Source organism: Thamnophis elegans, chromosome 1, assembly GCF_009769535.1.
Source record: "Thamnophis elegans isolate rThaEle1 chromosome 1, rThaEle1.pri, whole genome shotgun sequence".
In the NCBI taxonomy this organism is placed as follows: Eukaryota; Metazoa; Chordata; class Lepidosauria; order Squamata; family Colubridae; genus Thamnophis; species Thamnophis elegans.
In genome coordinates this window covers 72,678,653-72,699,669 of record NC_045541.1, presented here as the reverse complement: position 1 = coordinate 72,699,669, position 21,017 = coordinate 72,678,653, and the positions used below count along the sequence as shown (strand labels likewise).

Below are 21,017 nucleotides of genomic sequence, written 5' to 3'. Positions count from 1 at the left end.
ATAGATTATTGTATTTTTTCTCTCTTTTCTGCAGGTTTACTGGAGAGATCCTGACTGAACCCTGCAGCTGGCATCTTGCACAAGTACTCAAGACAAACCAGAGATTGAAAAGGTTATACTTGTCCCTTCAAAACCCAGATGACAGAACAATGGAATTGTTATGTGATGGGATCAAACATCCAGGATGTGCAATAAAGAAACTACAGTAAGTGATTCCCCCCCCCCCATTCCCCAGATTGATCTGTACACAGTTTGTGTTATTCCGTTGACCACTTTTTTAACATATACATTATGATTAGATGTTGGGTCAATTTGCTTATTAGGCAGATTTCCACAACTACAATATTTGGTTACGATAGATAGATAGATAGATAGATAGATAGATAGATAGATAGATAGATAGATAGATAGATAGATAGATAGATAGATAGATAGATAGATAGATAACAGAAATCTTACAATTAGTGGGAGGAAAATCTATTAGTTTATTTATTTTTCAGCATCCAGCCAAGGTAGATTCTTTATATTTAATGTTAAATTTACTTGATAATTGGGGGGGGTGTTCCTTTTTTTATACGCAAGATTTTTTTGTTCTCTTTACACTGTTTGGGTTTAATTTTCCTTTTTCTGTTTATAATTTTATCTTATTTGATAAAAGAAAATAAATATGTACAAATGAAAAAATGATATATGCAATCATATTTTGGGCCATTAATATTCCTGAAATATATCCAAGGAGAGGCTGTTCAGTTGCCATACATAATCACATTCCCTTCAATTCCTGTACATCTTAGGTATCTTAGGTATCGTAGTATTCAATTGCTTTGAAACTCATTGAATTTGGTACTCAATGCATTTTGACAAGAAAATTTTGTCCTGGTCATTCATCATTTGTTTGGTACTCAACACACAAGCTAGAACCTGTCTGTGTCTGTTACCTTTGACTCAGTACATTATTCCTGATGGGGGAAATTTGTTCGGTGCACATCATTTTTGGTACTCATCATGCTTCCTGCAACCAACTAATGATGATTACCAAGATGTATAAATTACCAACTGTATAAATACAGCCCATGCTTGTTTTTCAATAAATCATTATTTTTTTGGATCATTCTTTGCAGGCTTGCTGGAGAGTTCTTGACTGAATCCTGCAGCAGGTATCTTGCAGAGGTACTCAGGAAAAACCAAAGATTGAGAAAGTTAGAACTGTCCATCAAGAATCCAGATGACAAAACAATGAAACTGTTGTGTGAAGGGTTCAAAGATCCACAGTGTAAATTGGAGACCCTACAGTAAGTGACCTTTTTTTCCCCAGTTTGATGTTCCAACCATCTGTTGGACTGTTTATCTTCTGGGAATATATGCAGGGAGGTGTAATTCCAATTGCAATAGATAGTTTTCTATGCCTTCGTGAATTCATGTTTCTTTTCCAAGATCTATACATCACTAAAACTCTCATGCTGACCTTTAAGTGGGTGAAGCAGTTGAACATAGGGCAATAGTCTTTCAACCAAACTAACTCAAATGGGCAACTTATGCAATTTTCCAAAATCTGGGTCCCCATCTCCTGATGGAATAAATTTTTTGCCATTGTGCTTGCTTCACTGTTATTGTCTGCTGCTATGCTAGTGCTCCAATTCCATGATCTCTTCCTCCCTCCTGCCCCAAAGCAGCAAGGAATTATCTCATCATGAAGGTCTTTAAAAAGCAAGAAGCTTAATATGCATGAAGGAAGGACTGGATATTTTTATTATTTTGTGTATATGCACACAAACATACACATGTAACTGTATCCCATGTTTTTTGTGGACTAAACTACCTCTTGGGCCTCAATTTAAAAAAAAGCCAGAAGCAGGGATTCTAATTTTTTCTGAGCTGAGAACAGCAATATAAAGCATTGTGGTAAAATTAAATTAAATTAAAATATCAGCATAATGATGCCAGATGGAAATGAGGAAGCCATCATAGTCAAGACATGACAGCAAAAAATGAAGTATGGAAATGAGGAGAGGAAGAAACTGAGGATGAAGATTCCGCGTATCTCCAGAATCACAAGGTACAGAATGAAGAGGCAAGAAAAGATAGAGGAGCAAAAGAAAGCTCAAATCCAGAATATTTGACAAATACAATAATAATAATAATAATAATAATAATAATAATAATAATAATAATAATAATGATAATAATAATACTCCGCCGTTGCCGGTCCCAAGCCCGGATAAGAAAGGAGGAGGGTTGGGGTCAGGTTGGCATCTGGTCCCGTTAAAAAAAAACCCGCCAACCCATACAATATGGTGAAAAAAACAAATAAGAATTCCATACCGCATCGGTCGTCGCGCGGGTTAACAAGGGCCGCAGCGGATGTTGGGGTCCCTGGACATCCATCGACAAGTGGGCTACAAGTGGACCAGCCAACAAAACGACAAAAATATAGTGCAGATGAAAACCGTGCCATAATGGCCTGTTACTACCACTCAGAGCCACAAAAAAGAGGCTATTTAAAGAGAATGTATGAATTATGGAAACAACAATATCCAGATTCAAATGTTAGTGAACAACGACTAGCAGATCAAAGGCGATTTATAATACGGAATAAAGTGTTTAGTGAAGTTGAACATGAGGAAATTCAGGCAAATTGCAAAACCCAAAAAACAATATCACAAGTGGAAATAACTGATATTCAAGACACAACTAAAGACATTATAGTAGAACTCCCAGAAGAAGCTCTCGGGGAGGAAATAACATCACCACTACTAGAACCAGTTATCACTGAACCAACTGATGAACTAACACAAAAACAAAAAGAATTGAAGGATAAGATCATGGAACATTTTCTGCTTAATGAGGAAAGGCAACGTTTACCATCACTAAAAACTGTGCCTAAGAAAATTTTGGCCCCTATCATGAAAATGGTTAATGCAGTGTTTTCAACAATTGAACCGGGATCCATCTTGGAAACAAACCAGTTAATGTACAGCGCAGCTGTAATAGTCACTAATGAACTAGGCATTAAAATTAAAGTACCTAGTCACACAACAGAAAAAGCATCAAAGCCAAAGTGGAAAATCCATTTAGAACAAAACAAAAAATTAAGGGCAGATGCTAGTAACTTAAAGAACATGCATGAGCAACGGCTTAAAAACAACAAAATCATAGATCGGCTAATCAGAAGATATAGATTGGATACAAGAAACATTAATGAAGCTGTAGAGATTGTAAAACAGCAGATAACAGCAACAGCTAGAAAAATTGAAAGATATGAGGCATGAATCATCCAATATAAACAAAATCAGCAATTTCGATCAGACCAACGGCGTTTTTATCAAAGTCTTAATGTGAATGGTGACACCAAAAGTGAAAAACCAGAAAAACAGGCCACAGTTGAATTCTGGAAAGAATTGTGGGAAAATGCAAAGGACTACAACAAGAAAGCAAAGTGGATACATGACTTTGAGAAAAGCATTGGCAACAAACAAATGCAAATATTAGAAATAACAACTGAGATGGTCAAAAATCGAGTTTAAAAGGTAAAGAATTGGACATCACCTGGAAAGGACCAATTACATGGTTTCTGGCTCAAATATCTGACCAGTTTACATGCAATATTGGCCAGGCAACTGAATGAAATTTTACAAAAGGGCCAAATTGATGAATGGTTGACAACTGGAAAAACATACTTGATTCAGAAAGATGCAACTAAAGGAACAACACCTGAAAACTACAGACCAATAACATGCTTGTATGAGTCCTACAGATGTTTATTCAAACCCCCAAACTGATCCTTGGAAAGCACCCCTGTTGCACAGGTCCAGATTCCAAGTTCAGTACAGCAAGAGACCCTGGGTAACAGTCTAATGGGCTCACATGAAATCCAGGAAAGCAGTTCAGGAGTCCAACAGCCAGGATAAAAGGCTATATAAGGCACAGAACTGGGCACATTGCTCCAGCAACATTCAAGTCCTTAGAGCTGGGTTAAGTAAGCAATGCTGGTACAGCCCTTCATGAGAGGCGAGTTTGCCTCCTCATAAGTACTCTAACTGACGAGTGTTGTGTCTGTTGCCTCTCTGTTCTGTGTCTCTTTGGATCAGGAGAAAATGTGGATTCCATCTCCTTCTCATTGCTAATAGGCAGCAGACACTCCCAGTCCTCACCTAGAGTCTCCTGGGCAACCTGCTGCAGTTATGGCTAGCCTCCCTCAGCCTCACGCTCATCCAGTTGACCCAGCTGAGGCTGCTCCATCAGGCTAGCAATCTTTGATCCCCAGTCCTGAATTCTGTGATTATCACACTGGACATTTAATGGCAGATCCAAACCAGCAAGCCATTGATTCAAGTTTATTTCGTGGATCCTCAAGACTATAGAATTGAGAATAGATATTCTTTACAACGTTGGAATTTAATATGAAGTTGTTGAAGTATTAAAGAAACTTCTATGACAATGAACCCATGCATTGTATCTTGTTTGACTTGCAAAAGAACAACTTTGAGACATACCAGATGCTTCCATTGTCACTGGTCCTGACTGGAGATTAGCATTTAAACATGAGAAAAGATTTAAAGCACCAATTGCCAACAAAATCATCATTATAACAAACAGCACTGAAACTGAACCAACTTCATGGCACATTTTTTATCTTTTTGCCGCTTGTGTTGAATGTTCATTTTTCTGTTTTCTATTTTATCATTGATAAAAGAAAACAAATATGTTAAAAAGATTGAGGTGTGCAACCATATTTTTGGCTGTTAATATTCCTGAAATAATATTCCTCTACATCCATGGAGAGGATGTTCAGTTGCCATATATAATTACATTCCCTTCAAAATTCCTATACAGGGGTAAGCTAGTACTCAACAACATTGGATCTCAATGCGTTTTGAGGTGAAAATTTGGTCCATCATTTATGCACATTTTTTCAGTGCACAAAGTGCACTGAACATGTCTATGTCATTTGCCTTGTGACTACATACTGTCCCTTTGACTTGCAAAATAACAATTTTGAGATGCTTCCATTGTAATTGATCCTGACTGGAGATTACCATTTGAACAATGCAGAAGATTTAATGCCCAATTGCCAAAGAAGTCACCATCATTATACCAAACAACACTGAACCAACATTTTAGAATATATTGAAAGATTGAGGAGATGGTTTTCAAATTAAAGTCATTTCAGTGAGGAACTTGGATTTTCCAAGGTTTTACAATGGAATTCAACTGCATAACATCTGAACGTAACAAAGATAAGTAAACTTAAGGAGATAAATAATGGTGTGACTAAAAGATCCAAACCAGCTACATATCTACAAATTTCAGAGATTACATTTAAAAATCAGGAATACCAGAACAATAGTGTGTAACTTTTGGCCTGCCTTGAATACTGTTGTTATGATTATCAAAAAGGTTCATCTGGGAGTCCACCACTTTGGGCAAAATCATGAACATAGCAGCTTAACATGGCATTAAAATAATTGGATCAAATAATTGCAGCTTTAATATTTAATATAGCTATACAGTCAGCCATCTCATTTACATAACTCTGGGCAGCTGACAAAATAAGATAAAAACAAAAGTCCAAAGAGAACTAAAAGTATAAACATAAATAACATAAAACACTGCTGTCTCCCAGCCTCCCAGAGTCTATATAATCATAAGAAAGGATCACACATGCTTTCAGGGCCCCAGAAATCATGACAAAACCAAGTTTTTAATGCCTTGTGAAAGGTCAGAAGGATATGGGGCAATTGATCATGGGAGGATAATGTTCCAGGGAAGCGTGCCGCATGTCTTAGTTTATTTTTTCCATAGAAGCCATTTAATTTAAGCTTTATATTTCACCCCTGATTTTTTGAACTATAGTTTTCTTGTTAATAATAATTTATTTGTTCTTTTCTTTCATATTTGTTGATCTTCCCGATTTGTCCTAAGGGAATTTATAGAGCCTTAAATCAAAGTACTCCTAGAAGTAAACTTTTTGTCTTGAATCAAAGTGAGCCTTTTGACCAATCCCTCAATGGCTGCTTCACTCAGCAGGCCCCTTTCTATCGATCCATTATTAGCCCCCAGTGACATCTAGGGCAGAGGATGAAATTATAGAAGACAGTTTCTTGACTAATGATTGGGAGGTACTATTGAGAACTGGGCTGGATAAATAAGGGAGGAGAGGGGCTCCACTCAGGTTGAGAGATAAAATAAAAATATGAGAAACCTATGACTTACTGATTCAAGGGGGGGGGGATTTGTAGATGGCAATGGCAGGTAAACTTATATACCGCTTCATAGGGATTTCAGCCCTCTCTAAGCGGTTTACAGAGTCAGCATATCGCCCCCACAGTCTGGATCCTCATTTCACCCACCTCGGAAGGATGGAAGGCTGAGTCAACCTTGAGCCAGTGAGATTAGAACCGCTGAACTGCAGATAACAGTCAGCTGAAGTGGCCTGCAGTACTGCACCCTAACCACTGCGCCACCTCGGCTCTTAAATTTTGAGAAATCAATAATAATATAACTGGGGAATATAACAAAACAGATCTGCAAATAGAAATAGAACAACTGTGGCAAAAGTAAGCAAAGGCAGCACCAATAGTAATAGGCACCCAATTCCAAAACAACTGGAGCATCACTTGACATTGGCATTCACCATCAGTCAATTGAAAAAGGCTGCTTTTACTCAGAACAGTTTACATCCTGCAACAATATCTATAACACTATCAAATAGCCCCATCTGCGTATCCCAAGACCTGTAGAAGGTCTCAATAGGTAGAAACAAATACCAAATCTACTCTGAACATCTAGCTGACTGTACAACAAACCATAATGATCCTCTACTAAAATGGTAAATTTTATAGGGCTCCCAAAGACAAAGGAAATTAAGTTTTTTAAATTATACAGAACATGTCTAGAAATAATGAAATAAATTCTGGAATTCTATGGGGTGGATCAGATTAGAAGTCAGGTCAGAGATGGCCAGGGGGTCCCTGCACAGTCTGATAGAGACATTACTGGGCACTTATCTTTTGGTGGGAGATTAAAGTAAGATTTTGTTTTTCATTATAGGTTGAATGGAAAATGTATTCTACAGAATGGAAAATGGATGGATGCAAACTATACAATCTTCCTTGTGAATTTCTTCTGCTTTTTCATGCTTGCTTGTTTGATCTATTTTTATTTCCGTTAAGAATATGGTTAATAAGATTTGGAATTTAATATATTTCAAGTGAAGGTCTGAAGAACTTGCTTTCAACAACTATAATCTGAACTAAGGACTTTTCTCTCTTTGCAGCTAAAAAATGCCACGCCAGAAAGATAAAAGTTAGCCCACAAACTTGTTCATGGAAATATGGAAAATAAATTATAATACTTCTTTTACATTGTGACATTATTATTGTTCTTTGAAATCTGTATAAGAGAAGGAACCTTGGCTGATTGTTTGATTAGGGGCCATCAAGTCCATCTTGCCCCCTAGTGTCTATTCAGACTAAAGCTGTCTGGTTTTCAGCACTTGTCTGGCCAGGTAGACAGCCAGGTGTACAGGACCCCAACCATTTTCCCAAAGGGAGGATCTGATATGCTACCCTCATCCACTGCCAATGCCATCTCCATTGCTGTCTGCCTGCTCCAAGATTAAAGGAATCCTTTCTGGCTTGTACCAGTTTTAGCAGAACTCAGTTTCTTCCATCTGGTAAACTCCTGCCCTTCATTTAGCATTGGAGTGCAGTGGCTGGGGTAGCCCCTCATCCAGATTAATGGTTACTGCCCTGCATGGCCATTTTGGGCCTGGATCATTTAACCTCCAACTTAATTTTTTCACTCTTTTATCCTCCCAATTTCCTGCACTAGTTCCTTGATGGAATAGTGAAAGTACAGCAGTCCCCCTGCCTTTTTTTTCTGTTAATGAAACTTTTTTCTCAAAGCCCTTCAAAAGTTAGGGAGGATTTCAAAAGAGCTTTTCTTTGTATGGTTATATTTAAAAGTAATTTAATAAATTATATTTAAGATTAAAATCAACAGGTTCTTTTACGTATACCCAAGCCAGTTGCTTCAAAACCCAAGAGAGCTAACTTAAGAGTATAGGTCTCTAGACATCATATATCCAAGCACTCAAAGGCTAGTACTCACTGATCCACTCTTTCTCACTTTTACTACCCCTGCTGCTCCCCCAACTACTACTATTTATAAATCCCATTGCTGGAGAACAGTTTCTTTTCCTATTTTAGTCCATTGCAGAAGGTTCATCTCCAAAGACAAATGCATACCTCCTTCCCTCACACCAACACTACCACACCCAGCTGCCTTTCTGCTCAGCCTTTATAGGCAACAGTTGCTGTGCTGGTAGGAAAAGACCGTAAGGGACAGTGAAAATTGCAATAACTCTGAAAAAAGAGTAGCGAGTAAGAATAAAAGTGCATTGAAGCATTTTTAGCATTTTAGTGTTAATATTTTTATTTGGCATGCACTTGTATTAAGGTTGTATTAAGTACAACTCTAACACACAGTAGTAGTCTGACCTACTGAAGGAGATCTCACCAAGTTCACAAGTTAATGTCCATCAAGAGTGTAATTACAAGCAATGCCAGTACTACTTTCCAAAGTTCAAATAGCAAGATGGATAGCCATGGTGTCTCACAAACAGGAAGAGCTTCAGGAGGAAATTGACAGGAACATGAAAGTTAGGCAAATATTTCTGTCTAGAGCTGAGGGTGAAAAGGGAGGTGGAGACCATTTTCTAGACTTACATTCCCTTCAGGAAAAGAGCTTTTCTGTGGCTTCCTTCATGTTCTTGGCCTCCTCGATCTATTGGAATGGGAATAAAAATCTGCACGTGCCCCAAAACCCTTTCCCCACTGTTACAACTCTGCAAGAGGTTTTAAAAAAATCAGAAGAGCTGCGGAAGACATTAAGCGAAGCAGTAGGTGTGTATCTTCATTTAAACCTTTGTGGAGGAAAGGCATCTTCAAGGCTCGCAAAGCCCTATTATCTGATATAACCGATTAAGCAAAACTGCTATGAAACTTTTCCTCCTTTAAAGCAGCTGCAGAGGAAACGTAACTCACACAATAGGAGGAAGGGCGGGGCACTTTTGAAAAGGAAAATACTTTTAACAGGAGGCCTGAGTTTTATCTGTCTCATTAAAAAATCAGGACCAATTTAGCTTTGAGACTCCTGTTTTTCACCATGTAAAGGTAAGCCTGATATCCTAAGTGCTTAAGTATGGGAAGATTGGATTTTGTGATACCATATGTGTTTGTGTCAGGGAAGAGCCAATGCTTTGCAAAAGCATGCCGCCTTTGGAAAAGACTTTCTCTGGGGTAGAAACTTCAGCTGAGCTTGAAATGAATCTGGCAATGGAAGGTCCCTGATCTCCACCATAAGCCTATAAACATGTGAAGACTTTTTGGAAGTTTTGCTTGGAGATCATTAAAGCCTGGCTCCCCAGGGGGGGGTACTTGAAATCGAGTACTTGAGGGTACTCGATTCGTACCCTCACCACCCTCCAGACCTTCCGCACAGCCCTTAAGATCTGGCTATCCCGCCAGGCCTGGGGTTAAAGATTGGGATCCGCCCCCACCCGAATGATGAATGAATGTTGCTTCTATTTTTTAATTAAGTATTGTCTGTTTATGTCATTACGTGTATCCCCTCCCTATAGGTTGTAAGCCGCCCTGAGTCCCCTCAGGGAAAAGGGCGGCCTATAAATAAAAGCAATCTAAAAAAATCTAAATCTAAAAGATACTGGAATGTCCAGCTTGAGAACTTCCAAAGCATGGTTTCTGGGAAGGATTTTTAATAGTAACAGAGTTGGAAGGGACCTTGGAGGTCATCTAGTCCAACTGTACTAGGGATTCGAACCGCCAACCTTTAATCGACAAGCTCCGTGTCTTAGGCACTGAGCCACCTAGTCAGGTTTTAAAAAGCCAATTCCTATGATTTCAAATTGACAAAATCTTCTATGTTTTGAAATGCCATGTCGAGCTTAGCCTGTCTGCATTTAATGTTTAATCACATGTTTTAGCAGAAGAGATGTGAGCCAGACATTTGTCTAGTGCAGATCTGGGCATTTTATGGCTCCTGTTGCCCTGGAAGACCTTCAGTGTTGGTGGCCTTGGCATGAGGGGGTGATATTTCACCACAATCCCACTTTCTCATGTGGCCCCCTTGAAAAAATCAATTACTTGCCCCTGATTCAGCAGGAACATCCCTTTATGGCAAAATCTGATTCCTCCCATGTGTCTGTGGTCTTGCATCCCAGGGGGTGCCAAGCTTTATAGGACAGATGCAGAAGAACTCCCAGCATGGTTCCTTCTGTGGGGCTTCTGTTCTGAAGAAGTTTCTCTTGGGTCAGAGGTAAAACATCTTCAAAGAAAAACCAGAAAATCCAGTTGCCTCTTGAAAAAAAGCTCCTTTGGGACTACCATGCTCTGGGTGAATGAGAATCTCCATAGACATATCACTTTGACAATTTTTCCTGGGTTTTCTGTGATCCCGTTGATGTATTTTTGTAGTAATAAGATTTATATGGCCACCCAGGCAAATAAGGCAAATGCTGATGCCTGAGTCAGGATAGCATCACACAAATGATGTGATTTGTCTGCTTCTACCCGACATAATTTTTGTGATGTAAAATATTGCCATTTTGAAGTCATTGTGGCCTTTTATGACTCCTGTTTTAAAGCTAGAACTTCTGTCTCTATGGGCCCATTGGTGTGTAGGAGTAGCCCCTTCTGAAGAAAGTTTATCTGTCCATTTGGCCATTATATGGTCTCTACAATACAAGAAAAGTGTTTGTGCATCCTGGCTGGCGGAAGAGATAATGGGCTGGATGCAGACTACAGTACATGATGCAGAATAAAAGACACACTATTGTTCTATCCATTTTCATTCCCATGAGATCTTGACCACTGCACAAAGCACTGGTCTTTAATCCTTTAAAAATCAGAAGCTGAAATATGGAGGATCAGCTTCTCATTCTAATGCTGCACACAGAGGTGATCTTCTTCCACTTGAAGGAATTATTGAGTTCACTATAGTTTATTTTTTAGGATGATACCGAGACCATATTTGACAGAAATTGTCTCTTAGTCACATTATTAGTCTCCCATTACTAAAGTTCCATGTGTCTTGGCAAATTCTGCATTTTGTTTGGAGAATCAACCATTATACCCTTTCTTTTGTTTCAGTGGGAGCAGGGTATTGGGCACCAACAATATTATAGTTTTTGGTCACTGATCCATGTATCTTAACCCGGGGCTCTTTACAGTATTACAGAATTCCTTCATTTGGATTTCTGCTATTTGTGAAAACTTTTAATATATAGGGACGTCCCTCTTTCCATTCTATTTTTGAGCAAATTGTATTCTTTAAGTATTAAATTCTAGGCTGGGGGCCCATCTCACCAGTTCTTCTGTATATTTATTCAGTCCTATACATAAAATTTATTGTTTCCTGTATTTTGAGTATTACTGTACCTATAAGGAAGACCATGATCTTTGGTTCATAATGATTCACTGAGTAGTGTGATAAGCATTGTTAGATTAACACACCTATTTCCTTCTGCAGTGCTGAAGCTTTTCTGGAGTAGATACTTACGTTTTCACTTTCACCTCCTACTACATTTATTTTAATGACATCTTAATGATGTTTACCATGTTTCTGTCTGTTTTATGTCTGTATTTGTATCACTGTATCTTAAATTACAACCAGATACATCTTCATTTCACAACTCACCCCATTTTTTATAAACTCGTCTCTATATTTGTAGTTCTTCTTCTTATTCAATCAAAGTCCAGAAAAGGTTAAGAAAAATACTTATATAATATGCATATAATTTCCCTTTCCATGTAGGTGAAATCCCTCTCACCCCTCCTTAATAAATAGAATAGAATAAAGCTGGAAGGGACCTTGGAGGTATTTTAGTCCAGCCCCCTGCTCAAGGAGGAGATACTATACCATTTCAGACAAGTGACTGCCCAGTCTCTTCTTAAAAACCTCCAGGGATGAAGCACCCACAATATCTGAATGCAAGCTTATATATTACATAAATAAGAATAAGAGCAATAAAATTTAAAATTATTCAGCTGTACCAGAAATAATAGTCTTTTATTTAGATACCCCAATCCTGCCAATCACCTCCTCGCGACCAATTCGATCACACAGATTAGGCCTCCTCCGAATTCCATCTGCCAGTCAGTGTCGACTGGCGACTACGCGGAGGAGAGCCTTCTCTGTAGTAGCTCCGACCCTGTGGAACGATCTCCCCGTGGAGATCCATACCCTCACCACCCTCCAGACCTTCCGCACAACCCTTAAGATCTGGCTATCCCATCAGGCCTGGGGTTAGATTGTAATCCGTCCCCACCCGAATGAATGAATGTTGTGTTTTATTTTTAATTATGTATTGTTATATGTTTTACTGTTTGTGTTCCCCTCCCTATGGGTTGTAAGCTGCCCTGAGTCCCCCCAGGGAAAAGGGCGGCCTATAAATAACTTTCCTATTCCTATTCCTATTCCTATTTACAAACTAATCAATTACTCCATTAAATGTTTCCCAAAGAATCAATCCTTAATATTTGTTTGGTCAATGACTTGCAAATTTGAAAGGAACAAAACAAAAAGAGAATGGAGCAAATAAATAAAATAGTATGCCACCAGCTAGCAAAATAAACTACAGAATATAACATGTTCTCCTTTATTACTCTATTAATACAATTATTATCCAGGTGATAAATCTAAAACATTAATGCATATAAACTTTTAAAAATCCCTAAACATCATCCAAAAAAGCAACAGTCAAATAATTGAATTTTGCAGTTTTTTTCCCCATCTTCCTTCCAACAATGCTTCAATTCCACTGATTCTAACTCGTTTTCTTATAGTCACTTTTCATTCTTCTCTTGCACTTTCTATTTTTATCCATTTGTAGTGACTCCAGTAAACCTGTATTTCAATTTATGAGGATACCCCAAGAGGATATTAGGTGCATTATTTAATGACCTTTGGGGATTTTAAAATAATTAGTGAAATCATGTAAATCCAATATTTCCATCTTTTTCTCATAAATTCAAATTTTTAAGTGCACCTAAATCTCAATTTCAGCTGTTTTCAAAAGTGTTTGTTTATTTTCAGTAACAAGTTTGTTTTTCTAGGAAAGAATTGACTTGTTTCATTACAGAAGGAACAACAATCACTTTTATTAAACACTGAAAATCTCTTACGTTTTTTTTTTTTTTTTTTTTTTTTTTTTTTTGCTGAAAATGGATAAAAATAAATGGATCTTTTCTGGATTTATTGATTAAAAAGAACTGCATATGGGATAAATGGAACTATATTATGTAACTTTGAGGAGGGAAATAGTATCAAGTAGCTATTGTAAAGAAGATTGGCAATAGCTCCCTTTCCTCTTATTTCTTCTCATGCAGGAGCCCGCACTCTCCAAACAATCAACTACAACTGTACTGAAATTTTAATGCCTGTTAGAGATCTCCAATAAATGAACATTCATGCAGGCATGTTAAAATGAAATCCAAGAGTAGCTCAGTAGCTTAGAGGAATGTTTGGTGAGAATCCAGTGAAATAGAAATATTTTATTCCAAGAAAGTCTGAAAGGGAAAACAAAAGGTGTTCCTCCAGAAAGACTTACAGCAGATGAGGTAAACATGTGTAACATTTTTAATGAGCCTCAAAATTACTAGGAAGCATTAAATTTGCCTATGGCAGAACAAAGAAATGGAATTGTTTATTTATTTGGTGTATGGCAAATACATGGACTTATAGTGGTCCAAATGTTAATATCCGTCCACCCAAGGACAGGGTGGTCTATGTTGAAAAAATCAGACATTGGGCTGGTGTAAGCTCTTGAAGGACATTCAGACACAATGTGATGGATATTTTGTCAAGGAGCACCACAGTCACACTGAGGGGTAGAGACAAGACCCCACTTAAAAAATGAGTCCTGACAGACACCATATTGGGTATGGATCCTGTTCAGAGTTGACCAATGCTGGTGAGGAAGGTCAAAACCTTATGTAGGATCAAAACCTTATGTAGGATCATTTATGTAACTGCCTGTATCTGGACGTTCAACCATCAAATGAATTGGAATTGGAATTGGAATTGAAATTTTTTATAGGCACTGATTTGGCTAATGATGCACAAGATAGAAAATCAGTGTCAGAATTTGTTGTAATGTTTGCAAACATAGTAGTTGATTGGAAATCTAGAAAACAGACTTCAGTTGTCGTTTCCACAGCTGAGGCAAAGTTCACAGCATTGTCAGAATTGTGTGGCATTGGATTCAGAGATATCATCATATATACAATTTAATAATTGTATTTGAAGATTGAAGTGAAAGGAGCTATACCAGTATCTGAAGATAACACAACATGTATACAAATGGCAACAAGCAAGAGAATAAAAACCAGAAGCATGTTGACATAAAATGTTGTAATGGCAGAGAAGCAGTGAAAGAAAATGTTATAGACTTAATTTATTGTCCATCAGAAAATAATTTAGCTTATGTCATGACAAAGCTATTGAGTATACGAAGACACAAAGATCTTGTGAAACAACTTGGTTTAAAATGCTGTCCAGCTATAAATTGGTGAGATGTTAAGGTATTTAATTTAATAGCTAGAATAATTAAGTGGATAATTGTAAGAACACATAGTTGTAGTTGATTGGTTGAAGAGTGCGGGCTCCTGAATGAAGCTGTCTACCTTATGATTGGTTGCTGTGTCTAAAGGTGGAGTTTCTCTTTATTCTCACTTTTCTTCTGTGTGCTCTGTAAGTTGTTCTGTGCTTTACTGTTTAGCTCATGATGTAGTGATGTGCCTGACTACTGTATCTTGTCTGTTGTAAATAAAGTTGTTGAATATAATTATTTATATAAAACTACAAGTGTATGTCAGCATCTCTAATTCATTTGGGACACCTGCTAGACCCATGGAATCCAGCTAGCATCATAAAAGGTCTTTGATCCAATCCCCTTCTCAGTGTAGGATCCCTCTCTGACAGATGACTATCCACCTTCTCTATGAAACTATCCAAGGAGCAACCTTTTTTATTATAAGGCTCTGGATGAAGCAGAATATGCATCTCTTCTGGTCTGAGTTCAGGGATGGAAGCTTCAATAAATGCTCTACAATACGCTGTTTCTCTGCTTCACTTAGATTTCAGCTGGTGGTGTATATGGATTCTTCAGCAAAATATCCCACACTGTCAGTCAGTCACTGCACCTTACACAAGCTAACTTGTCCTAGCATTTGAGCCAGTTAGCCTTGAGGAAGTAGCTGAGGAGGTAGCTTGGTTCCTGGGTGTGTGTGAATCCCATCGTCTTTTAGATCCATGTTCCTGCTGGTTGGTTAACACCTTCCAGGAGACCACATTTAGCTGAATCCAAAAGATGGAAAATAATTTTTAAAGGAAGGGGATGATTCTCTATACTTAAATTAGGACGCACACTCTTTTTGCTTTGCATAAATGACCTTTGTGATCATATAACAAGCAGCTGCATCCTCTTTGCTGACAAGGTAAAACTATTTAACACCACCAACAATGCTGCTTCCCTAAAAAGTGACCTCAACTATGTGTCAGAATGGTCACGCAATTGGCAACTCCATATTTCAACTAACAAATGCTCTGTCCTACATATTGGCAATTGTGCAAATCAAATGTCACCACACTCAAGATTGACTCAGCCTTCCATCCTTCCGAGGTCGGTAAAATAAGGAACCAGATTGTTGGGGGCAAAATGCTGACTCTGTAAAACCGCTTAGAGAGGGCTGTAAAGCACTGTGTGTTTCTGACCCGGCCTTTGCAGAAGCAAGAAACAGACTACCTGCAAAGAAAAACCCTTCTTTATTTACACATCGGGAATTAACTGCATTCATCAACAGAAACTCCAGGAAAGAGTCCTGTAAAAGTTAACTGAAACAATAGTTCTTATCAGTTTGTTATGAAAAATACAAGGTTGTGAGCTCCCAACTGGGAGGCTGCAAATTAAGTCAGTTCACACAGAGAAATAGACAAACCTCAGTTCTGGCAAGGCAGTCTTTGTTGCATAAAACACACAAGGAGCAAACTTTTAAGAAAGTTTGTCTGAGACAACCAAACCCTTTTCCACCTATTTATTCCCTAGCCAGAGAAGGGCCAGTCAGCGTCCACGTTCGTTTTGCTTCCCCAGCCAGTTCATTGTCCTCCGTTGTTCACCTCTCCTATCTGCACATAATCGCATCTGGAACAGACCCCGCTGGGTTCGGGGGCTTCTGTCCCTTGTGCCATGCTTTGCAGCTGCCAGAGCCCCACACAGATCTCTTCGGGGTGCTGGGCTGCCCGCGCAGCTTCTCCTTGGACCTGGCCAGGCTCCGGCAGTGCATCCTGGCCTTGCAGTGCTCTCTGTACCCAGACCGCTTCAGCCGCCGAATGCAGGTGAGAGCTGGCTGAGCATGCCTTCTTAGAGCACCACACTGCCTGATCACGCACTCTGGGGATCCCCCCCCAAAAGAGAGAGACAGCAAAGAGCCCTGGCCGATGCGTGCTGCTTCTTCTGGCTCCGGGAGAGGCAGCTCGGCCGAGCCAGGCTCTCTCTCTCTCCTTCCTTGGGTGGAAAGGGTGGGAGGAGGTGAAGCAGCAGGCTTCCTTGCTGGGCTTGAGGAGGGGGAGGCGGAGATGTTGCCCGAGAGCGAGAGCCTGGTCGCCTCTGGGTTAGGGTGGAAAGCTGCCTTGAGCCTCCCTCTCTCAGTTTCCGGGAGCATCCTTCGTCTTTTTTTACAGACGATATTGTATTTATCATAGAAGAGCCATTACAATCTGGCTTTAGGCTTATGGAAGTACTGGGAGAATTACATTAATTTTGAATTCCTCCCCCTCCCTCCGACCCACATACCTTTTCCAGCTGTTTCACAATCTCAGAGGATTTCAACTCTGCTGTTGCCTGCCATCATGAAAATGTAAAAATATAAAAGGAAAAAGGCAAGAGCTGCTGAGGTCAGGCTGGGTTAGCTGCTGTCAGAGTCCCCAATGGATGACTCTGCTTAACTGTTTAAAAAAGCCTCTAAAAAAACGCCCTCTACAGGAGGAGGCAAGAGAACCACGTGCCTCATCTACATAAGGAATTTTTCGGCTTTTAACCCTTGCTTAACTCTGCTCGAGTGATCATATAGTCAGACTAAATGAAGCACGTGGTTCTCCTGCTTCCTCCTGTAGAGGGCACTTTTTTAGAGGCTTTTTTAAACAGTTAAGCACTAAGCAGAGTCATCCACTGTGACTCTGGCAGCAACTACCTCAGCCTTTTTCCTTTTATATTTTTTTTCTTTTCATGATGACAGTGGTGAGGCTCTGCCTCCCCTGCCTCCCCTGACTGCACGTCACTGGTAGAGGCAAATCTTCTTAATGCTCCATATGCCTGAGGACCATATCTGGTTTCTGAAGGGGTCCTTAAAAAGCCACAAAGTGAAGTTGCTGAAGCATATAAATACAAATGGTGTTAAGAACCCTGTGTTTTAATCCTTATGAAATATATAATTTTACACACAATTATTCAATATTGTTCTGCAATTTTTAACCAGTTTGCATAACTCTGCAATACATTTTAAATGGGGGGGTGGGGCAGTTTATTTAAAATGATTGACATCGTTTAGCTTCCTGGAGTAATACAAAATAAAAGGAATAACAGAATGAAGCTTCCAGTATGAAATAAACACTTTGCTTTCCTCAGAAAATGTCCTTAGTAGAACTATTTCCATTACACTTTAACCTTCTTTAATTTTTTTGTATTGTAACTAAAAAATGTTGCCTGAATTCATTTTTCTCTTCCCTTCCTTTACCTCATTGTTTATGTTTTGTTAGTCTTAGGCTTAAAATTATCCAATGCATCTGAAAGAGGAGACTTCCTTTGCATAGGATGGGATTATGCTTCAGAGTTTGCTTCTCTTCGATGTGGAAGTGGAAGCAACCCAAATAGCTTTGAAAGGAATTTGACAAGTATATAGAGGATAAAATAGTGAATGGTTATTATGGCTAAAAACTGCAATTTGAGATCACAAGTTACAGAGTGAAATAGAAGTGATGCATTTAGTCCTCAACTGATGATCACTCAACGTTATGATGGCGCTGGAAAAAGAAACTTATGACCAATCATCACACAACAATCACCGCATGCGTGTGCTGGCTACTGGCATGTATTTATGACAGTTGCAGTGTGCAAGAATCACATGATCCCTGTTTGTGACCTTCTCAAAGGGCTTCTGATAAGCAAAGTCAATGGGGGAAACCACACGTATTGTACGGCACAGCCTTTCTCTCATTATGTCTGTCCACCCACTAGCTTCTGATAGAGTGCGTCCTTTCCATTAAATGCTCTGCTCTAAAAGGACCTAGGAAACATGATTTCTCTGTCACGCCCCCCTCCATCTGGAACAGCATCTCTCTACACATATGGACCATTCAGAATCCACTCGACTAGGAAGCTGTGATTGAATGTGTGGATGACCTTGGGGGATAATAGCTAGAGATGCTGCCTAGCAAAAAATAAGTCAAGAGGCAGAAGCCCTGAGTGACTATAAGTGGCTAAAAATGTCAAATCCAATCTAAACATCTTGCTGATTGGGCAACAAATCATAATAACAACACTTCTATAAAAACACTTGAAAAGTGATGAAAGACCTAGTAAGATCTTGGTAAACATTTTGAAGGGAAAGTAATATTGATAAAATGCTGAAGCCTTGAAAGATGGGAACAATGGCTTTCTAGAAGATATATGTCTTCAAGTTTTAGATTTTACTTAGATTCATATGAAGAGAAAGAAAAGACTTTGTAGTAGCCAAATTAAGAATGGGTTTTGGACTAATACAAACTCATTAACCACAGGCTGAGAAGCACTATCATACATGCTGTTTGTATGTATCAACATTCCCCTGTGACACTCAAACTCCCATCATCATCCAGCAAGCCCAACGGTTCCAAAGATATCTATTATGACATCTGTCCTTTCCCCCTGGAATTTATCATGATTTCTTATGTAATCACTTTTTACAAAGGATCCCTGTGAGTTCATTGCGTTACAACAAGCATTCATATTCCTATAACTGAGATTATGGTGATTCACACTAGGGGGTCCTCCACCAAGGTCAACTTGGCATATATTTTGAGAGCAGAGCTTGCCTGAACTGACCATTCAACCATCCCTATTCTTCCTCTAGAGACAGAAGGCAGAAACTGCAAGGACCTCCTGGAACGTAGAAAGAGCCTGACTGGCTGGTATACAATCTACCCAACCAAGGGAAACCTGATGCTGGTTTTCAGGAGGAAGAGGAGGAAGAGGTGAAGGAGGAGGAGGAGGTGGTGGTGGTGGTGGTGGTGGTGGTGATGGTGGAGGAGGAGGAGGAGGAGGAGGAGGAGGAGGAGGAAGAGATAATTATGTACTTGAACGCAACAGAAGAGCAAGAAACCCGATATTATGACAATAACATTTTTGAACAAGTGGTTTCCATGCTTCCGAGGATCGCGCGGCTCACAGCTGAACCATGTGATCCTCAGAAGCTTCCCCCCCCTCCATTTTTAAAGCATTTTTTCCCTGCAAATCTGTCTCTCATCCCTAATCTGTCTGGCAACAGAGTCTTTGAATCTCCAAAGTATGACTATAACCCCTTGAAGGTTAGTCAGATGTGATGATTTATCCTACACAATGAAGACCCCTTTCTCCATAATGGATCCTGAGATTACACAACTCCAGAGTACTCTTTCGGTATCCCATGTGTGAACTTCTACAGAATCCTTTCTGGATGCAAAATGCTAGAATGGAATTTAATAGCCAATGATTTTATGCTAACTTGTTATTTTGCTAAAATACCACAGCTATGTTTGTTTCTGTGTTTAATGGTGGTGGCATGGATACGAATATCAACAGTTGCTGAAATAATTAAATTATCTGCATTGTTATATTTTGGCATAGAAATTCAGTGTACAACTGATTTAGTATGCAACTAGATAAGAATGTACAGGAATGAAGATAAAGATATGTGTTGCACATTGGACCCTGCCAGAAGCTACAGCCTCTGAGAAGCCACAAATACAAAAATTAAGATTTATTTTTTTAAATTGTTATTTGTATGCCGCCCTTCTCCGGGAGGGACTCAGGGCGGCGAACAACTCAAAAGGGGGAAAAGGGGAACATAGAACAGAATACAAATAATTAAAATAGCCAAGAATCACACAACCACACAGTCGAGAGGGGAGGGGAACTCATCAACCCCAGGCCTGCCGGCAAAGCCAGGTTTTGACGGCTTTTCGGAAGGCCTGGAGAGAGGTGAGGGTCAGAATCCCTGCGGGGAGTTCGTTCCAGAGGGCCGGAGCTGCCACAGAGAAGGGCCTCCCCCGGGTGGTAGCCAGGTGGCATTGGCTAGTAGACGGAACCCGGAGGAGGCCAACCCTGTGTGATCTAATGGGTCTGTGGGAGGTAATTGGCAGCAGGCGGTCTCTCAAGTACCCAGATCCGATACCATGAAGGGCTTTATAAGTTACGACTAGCACTTTGAAGCGTATCCGGAGACTGATCGGTAGCCAGTGCAGCTCGCGGAGGATAGGTGTAACGTGGGTGTACCGAGGTGCACCCACAATCGCTCGCGCGGCTGCATTCTGGACGAGTTGAAGTCTCCGAATACTCTTCAAGGACTGCCCCATGTAGAGCGCATTGCAGTAGATACAAGATACATTGAAGAAAAGAAGCAAACATGAAATGATGAATGAGAGGAGGGATACTACTTGGCTTCTGTGAACCATAGCTATTGCTAGACATTTGGCAACCTTCATAATAAGTCTAACCTTCACGTTAGATCTTGTACAAGGAAGATTGTAAGTTCTTGATTAGAAAGATGAGTAAAACTTCCGATAATTGTGTTTTTAAGTGCCAGATACTAAGAGTACAATTGACAATATAGCAACACATAGATTACTTACTTTGTGAATACTTCTGAGCCAAACACAGATGATTGCTAAAAGGGAGATTAGTACATTTATCCATATCAAATGTG

At 39.5% G+C, this 21,017-nt stretch overlaps 1 protein-coding gene and 1 long non-coding RNA gene across 3 annotated transcripts in view; one reads left to right on the top strand and one right to left on the bottom strand.

Annotated features, from left to right (window-relative positions):
• The window catches only part of LOC116510748 (NACHT, LRR and PYD domains-containing protein 12-like), a 56,054-nt gene extending 48,692 nt beyond the window's left edge, over positions 1–7,362 (top strand). For both annotated transcript variants that reach the window (XM_032220400.1, XM_032220406.1), the window contains 3 exons: positions 35–205; positions 1,122–1,292; positions 7,051–7,362. In XM_032220400.1, coding sequence (XP_032076291.1) covers positions 35–205; positions 1,122–1,292; positions 7,051–7,171 — 463 coding nt within the window. In that variant the 3' untranslated portion in view covers positions 7,172–7,362. The remainder of the gene's footprint in view (positions 1–34; positions 206–1,121; positions 1,293–7,050) is intronic.
• Positions 1–21,017, bottom strand: part of LOC116510821 — a 72,114-nt gene that overhangs the window by 24,302 nt on the left and 26,795 nt on the right. The gene's annotated exons all lie outside the window — the stretch shown is intronic.